This window comes from Stenella coeruleoalba, assembly GCF_951394435.1.
Source record: "Stenella coeruleoalba genome assembly, chromosome: 12".
Classification (NCBI taxonomy): domain Eukaryota; kingdom Metazoa; phylum Chordata; class Mammalia; order Artiodactyla; family Delphinidae; genus Stenella; species Stenella coeruleoalba.
The window spans coordinates 72,526,154-72,543,354 of record NC_137158.1 but is presented as its reverse complement, the minus strand read 5'-3'; the positions used below and the strand labels follow the sequence as shown (position 1 = coordinate 72,543,354).

Genomic DNA, 17,201 nt, shown 5'->3' with positions numbered 1-17,201 from the left:
GCAATTCTTCCAAAATTAACTTACAAATTTAATGTAATTAGAATTCCAACAGCTTTTCTTAAATTTGGACAAAATGACCTTAAAGTTCACATGGTGGACTCAATTCCTATGAACAGCTAACAAAACTAAAAAAGGAGACTGACTTCCAGAATGACAAAGTGTGACCTCCTTGAACTCGCTCACTTACCATAAACTCTGCAAATTAACTGAAGCCACAAAATGAGCGTTAACATAATCTACTCAATGGAAATGACCAAACCTTGGTAAGACAAGGGGGACTGGGATGCTTTGACAAGGGCTATTCCTATTCCCCTTGTTCCCCAGCTCAGTGGCCCAGTACCATGAAAAGGCAACAGCATCATCAACCAACAGAGAGGACTGAAGTTTATCTGCAGTTCCATTAAAACCAGATTCCCTAGAAGGCAATCAGTACTTTGTCCCAATCTGCAGCTCCCTGAAAAACTCTACTCCCAAGGCATTGTGGCAATTTCATTTGACAGAACAGACATCAGCGCAGGAGACAAAAAGCCCTACCTTCAGGGCATCACAGAAATAATAGCAATCTGCTGGCAATATCACAGCTCTCTAAGGCTGTGGTTTTAGTTGAGGCAAATAAGATCCTGGATAGGAATTTTTTAAAAATCCTGAAGAACTGGACATACTCTAGGAATCTAAAAGGCTGTATACATGTGCAAGGCAGTGTGCATGCCCAGGAAAGACCTAGGAAAGGAAAAGGCCCCAGTCATTCATCTCTGGCCAACTCTAAGACTCTGGGCCAACAGGAAGTTAACAAAAAAAGAAAGTAAAATGAGCTATAGTACCACTGCTGGCAGGAACAATGGAAGAGAGGTACTTATACATGGCTGGTAAAAATGCGAAGGATACAGTCTTCTTGAAAAGCAGTTTGAGAACATTTATGAAAAATAGAAATATGTAAAACTAGTAAATTTCAAGGAGTAGCAATTCTACTCATAAGCATTTATTCCACAGAAACAAAAGGACAAATTCCTATCGAATACCTACAGAAAGGTAAAGGCAGCACAATCTGTAGTGATCAGAAACTGAAAATAAAGTTAACGCCCATCAATTTGGCATGGCTGAATAAAGTGTGAAAAATTGTGAGACAAACAATTGGCTGATACACTAACATTGAAATGAAGGAATTAGGGCTGTGCCAGATGACATGGAGAGATTTTCCTCAAGTACAGTGGATTAAGAAAAGTGAGATGCAAAAAATACTAATATAGTTCTATTTTTGTAAAACAATGACCAAAAAATCTCATATGTTTGTATATGTGTGTGTAAATACATACGATTTTAGAAATGCATATATTTTGGAAGAACACCTGTAAGATTTTTGACATAGCTTACCTGGTGGGGCAAGAAAGGGGACTGGGCTGCTAATGTCGGGGAACGTTTAGGGAGAAGAGGCTGGTACGCTACGATCCCGTATCATCATATGTGTATGTGTATGAAAAAAAACTATCATTCTTTTTTGTCACCGCCTCTTTGGTTTCATGGTTAGGAAGTTCTTCCCCACACAAATATCATTACAATTTTTTTTTTTTTTGCTTTTTCTTGTAATTGCTTTATAGTTTCATTTACTACATTTATTTTCTGAAGTATATTTTGATATAGGGAAGGTATTTTTTCTTTAATAATTTCAGCACTATTTGTGTAGTTCTATTGAGCTATAATTGCCAGACAATACAGTGCAAGTATTTAAAGTGTACAATGTGACGAGTTGTGATACAGGTATGCACCTGCCAGCCTTATTACTGAACCATCAGAGCTTTCCCCACTGACATGAAATGGCACTTTTATTACACTAAATTTTTATAAATACACACCATTCAACTGCTATTAGAACATCTAATCCTGCCTTAAGATCCTAGGGAAACATCTCTTCACCTCTTTATGCAGAAAATGATGATGCAATGGACTCTTGAACCTCTGGCATCCTAACTTACAAGAACCAACAAGTGACTAGTGATAGAGTTAAGTAGAACACCAGATCAAGGGACAGGAAAGGACTGCCAGGGGAGAAGACTGGTTTCTTGAGGTGGGAGAGAGAATTGAGGTAATCAGAAAGGTATGGAAAAAAGGAGGCTGAAATCTGAAAGCTAGTCCCTCATGCAGTACAAGGAACAAAGTAAGAATTTCAACCTCTATTTCAATCTGTTCAGAGATATATGACCTTTCAGTCAGGAATTTAAATGTTTGCTCTGAAGAAGACCAGATACATGAAACCTGACCAGGTACAAAATTCTTAAGGTTTGTCTTGCTCAATAGTCTCTTGGTATTGCTCTACTGTGTCCAGCATTTAAACTTAAAGTTTAAAGCCGGTCTGATTTTTACTTCTTTATAAATAAACTTTTTTTATAAAAGTTTAGACAAAATGCATGGATGCAAGGATGCATACAAGGATGCTAAGAGAGTAGTTTCATTATCTCTATAAATTAAAAGTGTTACAGTTTTTATAGTGATTTTTCATTAATCTTGCTTGGAAATTAGTGAGTCCTTTTGATTTGCATACTCTGATCTTTTTTCAACTCAGATTTTTAAAATTATGCCACTGATTATTGCTTATATTCCTGAAAGGTTTATTCATCTGTAATCCTAGACTAACCATTTTCTAAATCAAATCAAGTAATAAGGCACTAGTTAAGATTTTATAAAGCACATATAGCTAAACGACATTTAGAGCATCACTGGATTTCACCATTAAGTGTCATTTCACTTCTTAACTGCTACGCCACCTCCGTAGAAAAATGTGTGCTTACTCTTTCAACTACCTGTGAACTACTTTGATAAATCATTGAAAAGATCTGGTTAAATATAAAACTCGACTTAATAAATCACATAAACCTCCATGTCACATGTGATTTCTTCTTGTCTCTTATTATGCCCTGCTTCCCATCCCCCAAAATTACCCAGCCACAATCAACAAAGTCCTATTGATTCTAATTCCAGAATTTCATTATGTATGTCCATTTCTTCTCAATAGCAGTCACAATTGACATCTTCATTATTTACTGTTAACAACAGCTTCCTAATTGACCTCCCTCTTCTGCTCCCAGCTCATCTGATGCAATGCCATCAAAGCAGTATTTCCAAATATAAATTTTATGTTTCTCACTATAAAATCATTTCCTAGGTCTCCATCATGAAGTCCAAACTCTTTAGCATACTACAAGGTATATTTTTGCCTCTGTATGCAGTTCTGTCTTAGTTTCCTGCTACTTGCCCAAAGGAATTTTAAACATTGGTCATATTAAACTATTAACAGTTTTCCAAGAATACTCTGCTTTTGATTATGTCTTTGCACCTTCTGACTAAAATAACCTTGCTCTGCTCTTTGCTATCTTATAAAACTCAAATATAAAAACTAGGGAAAACTCTGTAATGGACTACATTAAAGAACTGCTGTATGGATTTGTTATTTATTGAATGTATTATGCTTCAGGTAAATCTTAAAAGTAGATTAATAGAAATTTTTAATATGTCACAACCTTAAAATATTACATTAAGTTAGCTTTACTTATGTGAAGTTTGAATTTATCTTTCCTTCAGCAACGTTTAACAGAATAAAAGTTCTCTAATCCTGGGTTATTCTTTGGTAAATGGATTGATTGTACTGATGAATAAGCTCCACGAACTAAATCTTAAAATGTCATTTCCTATAATGGATACCTATTGATTTTGACTATCTACCATCTCCATTTCCTCTGAGAATAATCTGACTTTGGTGAACCTGACAATAGCAGAAAAATCTCACGCTGCAACACATCACACGCACATACCCAGGGTTACATGGGAGATCCTCTGGGGCCCTGGGTCAGCAAATCACTTAACCATGATGACTGCTTCAGGGTAAGTACCTGAGCCATGCCAGGACTACCAAAGTTCTTCCCTCCTAAAAAATGAAAGCCTATCTGCCATAGGAGAGAAACAAGCCAAAAGAGAGAGAGAGGGAAGCAGGGCTTACCCACTAGGCTTACCATACAGACATACAGAACTTATAGCCCACCAAGATGAAATGACTTTGCAGAGTCAATAGGTGGTACAAATCCTGCTTAATTTCCACACAATCATAAAACTTTACACCTTAAAAATCACCTTGCTCAATCCTTTCATTTTACATACGCTGAAATGAAGTCCCAGAAAACAGTAATTATCTCTACAAAGTATTTCACAGACAGCAGAGCTAGAATTACATTCCAGATTGTCTGACTGCCAGGGAAATGTTCTTTGATATTCATAAAAACTAGATTAAAGGGAGATATCACTTTTTATTTGTTTTGGTCAAAAATCATCTGTCGAGTAATTTCAGATACCCAAATAGAGACTTTCTGAAAAAATATGACTATCAACCATCTTGATATGCATAAAATTATACAACTTTATATCAGAAAATTACCTTAAATGAATTCAAATTATTCTCCTTTCTTGGCCATTTTATCATCATTATCTAGATAACTGCTATGCCCCTCAGAATAAGAGTCCACTAACAAACAGCTTTAGCAATGAATGATGCCATAGGAGGGTAAACTAAACATAGCTACCAAATCTGGGGAACTGTCTTATAATTAAATTATAATTCAAGCACCAGGCCGTCATTTCTCAAAGTGTATTCCACGGAACCCTAGACAACCACAAGATGCTCTGTGAACAAAAGGTGCTAAAGTCAAATAAGTTTGGGAAAAGGTACATAAAATAAATTAATATATAAACCAACATAAATAATAAATATACAGTTGATCCTTGAACAACACGGGTTTGAGGTGCATGGGCCCACTTATGTGCAAATTTTTCTCAGTAGTAAATACTAGACTACTACAGATGTAGAACCACAGACACCAAGGGTTGACTTTAGGTCATATGCAGATTTTCTACTAGGCAGTAGCGAGCACCTCAACACCCTGCGCTTTTCAAGGGTCAATCGTATATATGTATATATACATGTGTATACGTACCTTCCCTCTTAGAAATTCATAGCGTACGTTAAAGATTAAGAAGTCTTGTAGTGAAGAAAATGTTCAACTTTAACTCAGCATTTCTAAAACTTCTTTGATCATAACATATTTTTCACCAAATAACTCATTAACATAGGAAAAATTAGTATCGTGAAATACATTTTGGGGAAAACTAATCTAAAAATCTTTTGGTCCTATCCTACCAAGTAAATAAGATATCCAAATTTATATTTACTATAATCGCATATGTATATAGCATGTCAGTTTCCAGGTACTTTCACTTACATTTTGCTTATTTGTTCTAAGGTGTAGAATGGTGCCTATCACATAGTAGAACCAATATTTGTTGAATGAATAAATAAAAGTACAATCAGTTCTAATCAATTATCAAGCTTATTAATTTTTTTTAAGAATAAGATATACTTAACCACTACCTTACATGGTTTAGATATGAAAAAAACCCAAGATTTACCGTAACTGTTAGAAAGTAAGAACAAGAGACCACAACACAAGATAGTAATGAAAAAAAGCCCTAAATTTCAATCCATCAAATCCACAACACAAGATAGTAATGAAAAAAAGCCCTAAATTTCAATCCATCAAAGCAGATATTTAGTATACCAAAAACTGCATACCACAAATATGGTATATGTATATATGGAATATGTGATACCTTGTAACTGTATGAAAAACACATTTTTGTGCTTTAATGTATAAAAATGCACTTAGCTTTGCCACTGAACTCAACTATCAGCATAAATTTAACTTTGGCAGGTATCTACCACATTACTGTTGCTGAAAATAATTCATATTTTATAAAGAAACAGTACTTCTGATGATCTACATTTTTAGGCTGCTATACTGTGCCAACAAACGCCATCCAACTTCCTAACATCTGCCACAGAAAAAAATGTACTTTTACATTTTGTTTGGATTCTAATTTTGAAAAAAACATATTATATCAAATACTCTTTGTCTTGTTTGAAAAAAGTAATTTTAACTAGTTACCCTTTTTTGCTAAGATATTACAAACCCTGTAGAAATCTATTTATGCTACTTCTAAAAGTCTGCTCTCAAGGTCTTAAGATTTTAGTATAAAAAAAGTATCAAGATTAAATAGAAAATCACCATTTGGCAACCAATAAGTGATCCATCCAAGAAACAACAACAGATGCTAAAACCAGGGGGTAAAAATTTGATGAGGAACGGTATGTTTACAGTCTCAAATATTTCCTCCAAATCAAAACACTTATTGATTACAAGAAAAAATCAAAAACATTTATTAATTTCAAAAGGAAAAAATAATGTTATAATGGAGAGACCTAGTAGACAGAAGCTTAATCAAGGGATCAGAGTATGAGACATCACTAGGACAAATCAAACATAAGCTCCACCTGAGGCTGCAAAAAGAACACATCAATCCTTTTGGGATATTCCTGCTGAAAATGTACAACATGAATCTAAACATGAAAAAACATCAGACAAAACCAAATGGAGGCACATTCTATAAAAAAACTGACCTGTAATGTTCAAAATTTATCAGTTAGGAAAGTCAAGAAAAGGCTCAAGAACAGTTCCAGTTTGAATGAGACTAAAGAAACATGACAACTAAATCTATCCTGCATATAGACCCTTTTGATAAATGGCAAAACTTGGTGATATAGGAGAATGTCTTCGTAAGAAACAAATACTGAAATATTTTGGGATGATTGGGCAATATGTTGAAAACTTACTCTCAAATGGTCTGAAAGAAAAAAACCTCTTTGTACTAGACTTACAAAAACAGATAAAAATTTAGATAAACTTAAAAACCAATATTACATATTTCTACCATCTTCAATATTATTTTTATTTCCTTCTGGATTTGAAATTAAAGGTCTTGAAACTACTCATCTACTGTTTTGGTTTTCTGAATTCCTAGGTTCCAGTGGGGTTGGGAGATGCTAAAATGTATGGGAATACTCAGGAGTACCACAAAGATTAGGGACTTAGGCACCAACAGAAAGAAGAACAAAAATATATTAGGGAAAACTGGAACCTACTATCAAAAGGGCTATCTTCTGGAGGCACACATAAATAGACCTGTAGCAAATTTAAAATAAGTGCTTTTCCAGAAGATGGCTGCTACCAAAAAGCAGTGGTAAAATATATTACAATATGTGGCTAAAAGAATGATTATTTTTACCAGAAAACAAACAAGTCTAAAAATGCATATTGCTACAGAAAGATAAGTTTTTAATTTGACTGTTTATTTTCTACATTGTAATAATTCAGAATGTACCAATTTTTTTAAAAAAAAGTGGGCATTCATATTTGAAAGCAAACAATGAAACATTAGCAATAACTACAAAAGTACTCTTTTAGTATGCTACCAATTTAAAAAACAGTTCCTTTTTATTTCCCTAAATTTGTTGGTTAAGAACCTCTTAGGGTAGAATTGGGAGAATGCAGATTAATAAAGAAATACAAATTCCTAGGCCTCATCCAAAATTCAAACAAGGTCTTCATAATATGTTCATAAGCACCCTAATAAAACCTTCATGGAGGTTCTGTATATATTACTTGTACAGAAAAAAAGTTAACAAAGCAGGCTTGAGACCGCTATCCCTAGAAAGGTCAGCTTGTAAGATTAGCTCTCTTGGTTGGCAACTGGTAACTTGGCTTTCAAGACAGCTTCCACCATTCCAAGACTGATAAGGGTGGCACACTATGCTATATTATCTATACAAACAATATGGTTTATGACCAATCTCTGCTTTCCTTCTGAGCATCTAAAATTTTGGTACATGCTAAAGCAGAGGGTACCTGTGGACTGACATCAATACAAACTATGGACTTCTGGGCTCAGGTGAGCTTCGCTGGTAGATAACGTTTCACACATGTGGTAATAACTCATTGCTAGAGGAATTAAGCATGTCCTGTGTGACTCCACTGGGAGAAGACTGTTGGAAGCTTCAACCTGGCTTCCTCCAGACTTCACCCCATGTGCCTTTTCCCCGTACTGATTTTGCTTTGCATCCTTTCGCTGAGTCCTATGAGTCTTCCTAGTGAATCAAACTTGGGGTCATTCTGGGGACTCTGAAAACAATACTTTAATGTATAAAATTACCTTCTTAGAGTTCCAAGTGTTTCAGTACATATTATATATACATTAGCAACTTGCAATTGATAACTTTAAGATGACAACTGTTTAAAGTAAGTCCTATATCACTCACAAAATTATCTACTTTTTGGACTACTGGAGAAAAGAATACTCAGAAGATTATGTAACTTCATTTTCTCAAAGCTCATATTTGCAATTTCAACCACAAACATAGTTATTTGAGATTTTATTTACCTGGTTGTTACAAATTATTTCTATATGTATAAATATTTAAAATTCAGAATGAAAGAAAACCCATCCTTATCATCAAAAAACAAACAAACAAATCCAAATGCAAACTCAAAACAGTTTACTGTCCATCACAATTTAGGTGGTGTTTAAAAGGGATACATTCTTACCATGTGGAGTTATCGTCTGTACAGGCTTAGCAGGGGATCTCACATTCCATATAGTCAAAGTGCCATCTGAATGACTGCAAATAAATTGTTTTCCTTCATGATGCCAAGCAACAGAGTGGATAGCCTATAGAAGAGGGGTAAAGAATTCCATTTTTAAAAACAAAATTTTATTTAAACACCAAGTTATTCATAATTCATTTTTCATTTTAAACTTTTTCTTATTTCCCAAGCTAACGTCAATAATGTTAATCTTAAATTCCCATAACTCAGTCCTCCTGTCATTATGACAGTTAATTTGGTTCTGACACTATTTTAATGATTTTTTACTTTATTTACTCCTTAAGTGAGCGTAAGGATAATATGATAGTGATATACGTATTATTGACAAGTTCAGGAAAACAAAATGTATTCTTACAATAAACAATAACTAAACATAAATTACCAAGCAATTATAATCAATATTCCATTGGAAAAACTAGTTGCATTGACAGATGAGAACAAATTTTAGAAATTAACTAAAATTTTAGAATTTTTAGACAAAAATGTACATTTGGAATTAAGGTCAATTAAAAATACCTCAGACTGAGCTTTAAGACAGGTTACCCATTTCTCACAGTAATTATTAAGGTGACTTTTAAAATCTGAAATTTATTTTATATGTCTGAGCCACTTAAAAACTATCTGAAAAATATTTTTTAAGTTTTAAATTTATTTATTTAAAATTTATTTATCTTTTTTAAAAAATTAAAATTTTTATAAAATTTTTAAAGGTTACTTTCCATTCAGTTATTACAAGATATTGGCTATATTCCCTGTGTTGTACAACGTTATACAATACATCCTTCAGCCTATCTTACACCCAACAGTTTATGCCTCCCACTCCCTGACCCCTAGATTGCCCCTCCCCAACCTCCCCACTGGTAACCAGAAGTTTGTTCTCTATTATCTGTGAGTCTGCTTCTTATTTGTTATATTCACTAGTTTGCTGTATCTTTTAGATTCCACATATAAGTGATATCATACAGTATTTGTCTTTCTCTGTCTGACTCATTTCACTTAGCATAATGCCCTCAAAGTCTATCCATGTTGCTGCAAATGACAAAATTCCATTCTTTTTTTATGGCTGAGTAGTATTCCATTGTATATATACACCATATTTTCTTTATCCATTCATCTCTTGATGGGCACTTTGGTTGCTTCCATATCTTGGCAATTGCTATGAACACTGGGGTGCATATATCTTCTAAGGAAACAATCCCATTTACCATTATATCAAAAAGAATAAAATACCCATGAATAAACCTACCTAAGGAGGCAAAACATCTGTATTATGAATACTATAAGATGCTGATGAAAGAAATTGAAGATGACACAAATAAAAAGATATACTGTGTTCTTGAATTGGAGGAATCAATATTGTTAAAATGATCATACTACCAAGGCAATCTACGGATTCAATGCAATCCTTATCAAAATACCAATGGCATTTTTCATAGAACTAGAACAAATAATTTTAAAATTTATATGGAAACACAGAAGACCTTGAATAGCCAAAATGATCTTAAGAAGAACAGAGCTGGAGGAATCATATTCCCTGACTTCAGATTATACTACAAAGCTACAGTCATCAAAACAGTATGGTACTGGCACAAAATAGACACATAGCTCAATGAAACTGGATAGAGAGCCTAGAATTAAATCCATGCACTTATGGTCGATTAATCTGTGAAAAAGGAGGCAAGAATGTACAATGGAGAAAAGACAGTCTCTTCAGTAACTGATGCTGGGAAAACTGGACAGCTACACGTATGGTTTGGCCAACCCAATAAAAGAATGAAATTAGAACATTCTCCAACACCATATACAAAAATAAATTCAAAATGGATTAAAGATCTAGATGAAAGACTGGCTACTATAAAACTCCTCGAGGAAAACATAGTCATAATACTCTTCAACATAAACTGCAGCAATATTTTGTTTGGATCCGTCTCCTAAAGTAAAGGAAATAATAGCAAAAATAAACAAATGGGACCTAATTCAACTTAAGGTTTTTCTACAGCAAAGGAAACCATCGACAAAATAAAAAGACAACCTACTGAACGCGAGAAAAATATCTGCAAATGATATGACTGGTAAGGGATTAATATCCCACATATTTAAACAGCTCATACAACTCAACATCAAAGAAACAAACAACCTGATTACAAAATGGGCAGAAGAACTCAATAGACATTCTTCCATAGAGGAAATGGAGATGGCCAACAGGCACATGAAAAGATGCTCAACATGGTTAATCATCAAGGAAACGCAAATCAAAACTACAATGAGATATCACCTCACACCTGTCAGAATGGCTATCATCAAAAGAACACAAATAACAAATGTTGGCGAGGATGTGGAGAAAAGGGAACCTTCATACACTGTCATTGGGAATGTAAATTGGTGCAGCCACTGTGAAAAACAGTATGGAGGTTTCTCAAAAACCTAAAATAGAGTTACCATATGATCCAGCAATTCCACTCCTGGGTATATATCCAAAAAAAACAAAAACATTAATTCGAAAAGATACATGCACCCCAATGTTCATGAAAAATATTTTTATATGACCAAAGTTTGCTACCCTTCAATTTTTTGTTCTGATATTATTTAAATCTTGTCTATAAAAAATTTAAAAAGTCACTCTCCTACGTTCTCTTTAAATTACTTCTTTTTTATTCAAGTTGATACACTTCTTGTTCTTAATGGTCAACAGAATCTAAAAGCTATCCTACTAGAATGTCTTGAACTGCCAAGTGCAGCCCAAAAACCATGTAACTGGAAGTTAAGAGTTTTACTTACATACCAAGTCATCATTTAGTATCATCATTCAATGTCCATTTATTTGGGTTCCTCATATGCTTATACATTTAAGTTAAATAAAATAATTTAATGTTTATGGATCACATTTTAAAATTTAAATGATGATAGACAAAGAGAATCAACTGTATTTTTATTTATTTTATAAATTTATTTATTTATTTTTATTTTTGGCTGCGTTGGGTCTTTGTTGCTGCACATGGGCTTTCTCTCTAGTTGCGGCAACAGGGGGCTACTCTTTGTTGAGGTGCATGGGCTTCTCATTGCGATGGCTTCTCTTTGTTGTGGAGCATGGGCTATAGGCACACGGGCTTCAGTAGCTGTGGCATGTGGGGCTTAATAATTGTGGCTCACAGGCTCTAGAGCTCAGGCTCAGTAGATGTGGCACATGGGCTTAGTTGCTCCGCAGCATGTGGGATCTTCCCAGACCAGGGCTCTAACCCGTGTTCCCTGCATTGGCAGGCAGATTCTTAACCACCGTGCCACCAGGGAAGTCCCTCAGTTGTATTTTTAAATGCCAATATTTAATACAATGTTTTAGGGTCAAAGTATCTCTAACAAAATTCTAAATAAAATCTTAAAATAGTAATAAACTTATTCCAAAACATACACATGACATTCCAAAAACTCAATCTTAGAATAAGCAATTTCTTGGACTTCCCAGAAGTCCATGGTGCAGTGGTTAAGAATCCACCTGCCAATGCAGGGGACATGAGTTCAATCCCTGGTCCAGGAAGATCCCACACGCTGTGAAGCAACTAAGCCCATGCACCACAACTACTGAGCCTGCACTCTAGAGCCTGTGAGCCACAACTACTGAGCCTGCATGCCACAACTACTGAAGCCTGCACACCTAGAGCCTGTTCTCCGCAACAAGAGAAGCCACTGCAATGAGAAGCCCGCGCACCGCAACAAAGAATAGCCCCTGCTCATTGCAACTAGAGAAAGCCCGCACACAGCAATGAACACCCAAAGCAGCCATAAATGAATAAATAAATATATTTATTTGTTTAAAAAAAGTTAAAATAAGCAACTTCTTAGTCGCCCTAACAGATGAAATTATTTCTGTAAAATATAAGTAATGTTAAGAAGCTATACACAAAGCTACTTAAATATATTTTTTTAAAGTGATAAAAGAAGTACAAGAGAGGTTTACAGTGTTATCTGGAACTTATAAATAAAAACATTCTAATCTTATATATAAAAATGTGTAACATATACATAAGTATATATATTATATAAAGAGAACTAATATTTCTACTTTGCTAAAGAAAACAATATACATCTTTAAGAGTACCTTTTATTTTTAAGATATTAAATTATTAAGCATTCCAAAAATAAATACTAGCTAATTACAGGGACCAATAGCTCATAATATTTTGGATAACAGAGAGAAACAAGTAACAGAAAATACCCTACAAAAAGAAATAGCCAAATGTGAACTTTTAAATACAACAAACATGCACAACTTTTCCCATTATTTCTGCAATGTTTAAAGTACAAATACAACTTGATAAAAGATTTCTTTTTTCCTAATAGTCTAATACCATTACTTGTAATACTACATATGTGCTACCCAAGTATATATATATATATATATATATATGTAAACATAAATGTCAATAATGTATATATAGTATAGTAAACTTTATGCTACAGTAATGTATATACTATGTAAGTATAGTGTAAGTATATGTATATTGTGTAGTTGACTCTTGAACAACACGGGTTTGAATCATGCAGGTCCACTTATATGCAGACTTTTTTTCTTTTTTTTTTTTTTGCGGTAGGCGGGCCTCTCACTGTTGTGGCCTCTCCCGTTGCGGAGCACAGGCTCCGGATGCGCAGGTTCAGCGGCCATGGCTCACGGGCCCAGCCGCTCCACGGCATGTGGGATCCTCCCGGACCGGGGCACGAACGTGTGTCCCCTGCATCGACAGGCGGACTCTCAACCACTGCGCTACCAGGGAAGCCCAGGTTCTACTTTTAAGCAACTGAAATATGACATGCTTTTGTGTAGTTTTCTTCATGTTTCTTCTGCTTGGAGTTCATTGAACTTCTAAGATATCTGTATATTCTAGAAGTTTATAGGGTTTAAAGTCTTCATCAAATTTGGGAAACTTTGGGTCATTAGTTCTTCAAATATGTTTTCTGTCCACATGCTCCCTTCTGAGACTCCTACTACACATATATTAGTCTTCTTGAAGTTGTACCACAGTTCACTGATGTCCTGCTCATTCTTTGCTCATCTTTCATATTGAGTAATTTCTATTGCTATGTGTCTTCAAGTTAATCAAGCTTTTCTTCTGCAATATCAAATCTTCTGGTAAACCCATCCAGAGAAAATTTTTCATCTTAGACATTTTTCATCTCTAGAAGTTACACTTGTGTTTTTGAAGTCTTGCATGCCTTTCCTCAACATTTTCATGCTTTCATTTACCTTTTAGAGCATATGGAGTCTGTTCAATATTTGTTTTAGTATCCTTGTCTACTAATTATACCATCAGTATCATTTCTGAGTCTGTTTCTATTGACTGTATTTTATTCTCCTTTTGCATTATATTTCCTGCTTCTTTGCATGCCTCATAGATTTTTATCTGGATGCTTAATCATTGTGAAATTTATGATGGGTTGTTATACTCTTTTAAAGATTTTTGAGCCTTTTTTCTGGGATGCAGTTAAAAATACTGCTTGGAAACAGCTTAGACTTTTTAAGGCTTGCTTTTAAGCTCTGTTAGGCTAGCTGAGCCAGCCTGTAATGCAGGGCTAGTTTGGCCCCACTACTGAGGCAGTACCTTTCTGAGCACTCTTCCTGATGCCCTGTCTACTACAAGCTTTCTCCATTCTGCTGGGAATGTGAACTACTCTCAGTCCTCTGTGTGCTATGAGAATTGTTCTACCTACTCCTTTCCAGTGGATCTTTTCCAAGCCTCACACCCATGCAGTAATCAGTATTCAGCTGAAGACGCAGGGTGAAGGGCTCCTTGCGAACTTTTAAAACTATCTCTAGGCAGTTCTCTACTCTCTGTTACCTTGTCTTATAAGCTATGGATATCTTCCCCAATTTCCCAACTCTGCCATCTCAACTCAGGGAGACTGTTGGGCTTATTAAATTAGGTTCCCCCCTTCCCCCTTCATGGGCTGAGACCTGGAAGATCTCTCCAGGTCATAAGCTAAGGCAATTGAAGGGCTCACCTTGTTTCCCCTCTCTAAGGAATCCCGGTTCTACACTACCTGCTAATTTCTAAAAACTGTTCTTTCATGTATTTTTCCAGTATATTTAAGGTGAGATGGTAAATTCCCTGTGACTCCATAGTGGCTAAAGCCAAGATAACTATTTAAATGACAAAAGCACAACAAAAAAAAGTCAGTTTTTCAAATGTGCTTTCATTTTGACATAGGAAACAGCTCTACAGGCCAAATCTTCCAGAGAAATGACAAGAACTCTTTATTAAAAATATTCTTTTAAAATAATTTCAAGATCTTGATTGGTGAACCGCAGAATACTTATTAACTAAAAAGCTTTAAATACAAAAAGTATACAGCTATGAAAGCAAAGGAAATTCTTTTAGTCAAGCTTAAAAGATAATACGCAGACATTTACAAAGTATTCCAAGTATTGCTACAGTTGCTCAAGGTAGTCTGCTTGAGTAACTGAAAGCATCGATATGAACACATGACATATTTCTCAAAAACAAGCAAACAAAACCACTTACACAGTTCCTAGATCTATTCACTGAATTGGAAATTGTGAACACTCCTGGTACCCAAATTAGGGTCACTAGATAGCATTTCACACTGAAAGAAGCCAGTTTCATGGAAAAAGATATTATAAATTTGGGACAGAAATATACAAGATTAATAGGTATACTTTGTTATAACAGATGGCAAGGAAGCTATCTAAGAGTATTATCACCAGAGGACTCGGGAAACAACTGGAAGAGATTCACTGACCAAAGATGGGACAATTTGAAAATCAATAAGGATAATAACTTCAGTGTACTGAAGCATATGAAATACGTTTAAATCTTTGAGTACATAGTGAAACAGAAAACAAGAACAAATTACCCATCATTAAGATTACTAGAGAACAACCCCTTTAGAGTAAATACTGAAATAAAAAGAAAGAATCAAGCATTTATCCTGCCTTTCCTATCTGAACTGTCCTACTATATAACCAAAAGAGTAGACAAGAAGTTTCTCTTTACTGAAGTGTCCCACATAATAGAGAAGGAATTATAAAATTAGAACTTCCCTATTTTGCAACAACTATGCACTAACAGATCTAGGCCTTGAACATCACTGGCTGCTAATATCACAAACAGACACTAATATTCAACCTGGTAGAAGAACATCAGCATCATCTATGAAATAGTCCTGCTAAAAATGAAACTAAATATGATCATGCCTCAGTAAACCATCCAATTTATAGGAAGTCTGAGGGCAAAAAAAGACAAAAATCGATCAATCACAGTCTTTATTTGGATCCTAAAGCAAGCAAACTATAAATATTTACAGCATACTATCACTTGTATAAAATTTTAAAATAGCATACTTTATTAATTTGTTTGTAAATGCAGAAAATATCTCTGGAAGAATACATGAGAAACTAACATTGCGATGTGAGGTAAGGGAACCGGATGGCCAAATGATAGGAGTTGCAGAGATTTTTTTTTTCTATCTTTTGACCTATTTTAATATATTATTTCATATATATGCAAAAACTATGTGTTATTGCAATTAAAAAGGTTGCCTAAAAGAATCACGAATTAAGTTCTTAGAGAAGCCGTTCTGAGCTAGAGAAATGACAACAGCTTTTGGTTAGCAAAGATAATGTTATTACCTCATCGTAGGTGTATCTGTAGTCTGCTTTCTTTGACTTGAGGTCCCATAACACTACTGTTCCAGATTCAAAGCCAATCAAAAGCTGTAATAAAAGAAAATGCCACATTACCTAGGAATGACATGAATCATATGAAACATTTATTTGCTGATAATAAAGATAATTATTATCATTCATATGCTTAAGGTATGAAATTATAATATAATTAAACATCTGCATTGCTAATTACTAATCTCATGGATGACATATGGGAATACTGCATTGCATATTTATATGCCTTTGATCATTAGGGATTCAACATATATCATACAACTGATTATTGAAAATGAAAACAGTACCATTTTGAAGTCCAGAGGGTATATTTTCATTAATTAATATAAGTCACCAATAAAAATTAACATTTTCATGTGTTTTAAAGTTTACAGACTTTGCTAATTCAACACATTATCAGGCAATCTCATTTACTCATCTATATATTGATTAGTTCCAAATTATATCTAGCCTGGACCTCTCTCATGAGATTCAGACTTATAATTCCAGTGGCCACATGTTCACATATTTATTCCACAAGAACCTCAAAATAAATGTGTCCAAAGTGAATTCATTATTTTCTTCCCTATCTTCCTTTTCTGGTATTCCCTATTGCAGTGTCTCTCTCAGCATTCTTTTTTTTTTTAATATTCATTAAGTCGCTCAGGCAAAAACCTTGGAGTCATCATTAACTCTAGTCTCTCCCCTACCAGGTAAAATCATCAAGTAATTTAAAAAGTACACTCTAATCTCTCTCTAATTTACTTTCCTCCACCTCCAATATCTCTCTCTTGGTTCAAGATACAAAAATCTCTTCTCTAGTCTCTGGTCTCTCTGACTCTCCAGTCTTGGCCCTTTTTTTTAACCCATTCCATATTGCAGCTAAGGTGATAGTTCTAAAATGCAAATCTGATCATGTAATGTAGCTTTTTGTTTAAAACTTTTTAATGCCTTACCATTATTTTTAGATCAAGTCCAAACTGAATAATCTGACC

The 17,201-nt window shown here is 34.5% G+C and overlaps 1 protein-coding gene across 6 annotated transcripts in view; it reads right to left on the bottom strand.

Moving 5' to 3' along the window:
• STXBP5 (syntaxin binding protein 5) overlaps positions 1 to 17,201 on the bottom strand; it is a 165,692-nt gene that overhangs the window by 94,534 nt on the left and 53,957 nt on the right. For all 6 annotated transcript variants that reach the window (XR_013830897.1, XM_079939884.1, XM_079939885.1 and 3 more), the window contains exons 7-8: positions 16,177 to 16,260; positions 8,478 to 8,601 (exon numbers count right to left, since the gene is read on the bottom strand). Coding sequence is in view for 5 of the 6 variants with exons in the window: in XM_079939884.1 (XP_079796010.1) it covers positions 8,478 to 8,601; positions 16,177 to 16,260 (208 nt within the window). In the remaining variant the exon portion in view is untranslated. The remainder of the gene's footprint in view (positions 1 to 8,477; positions 8,602 to 16,176; positions 16,261 to 17,201) is intronic.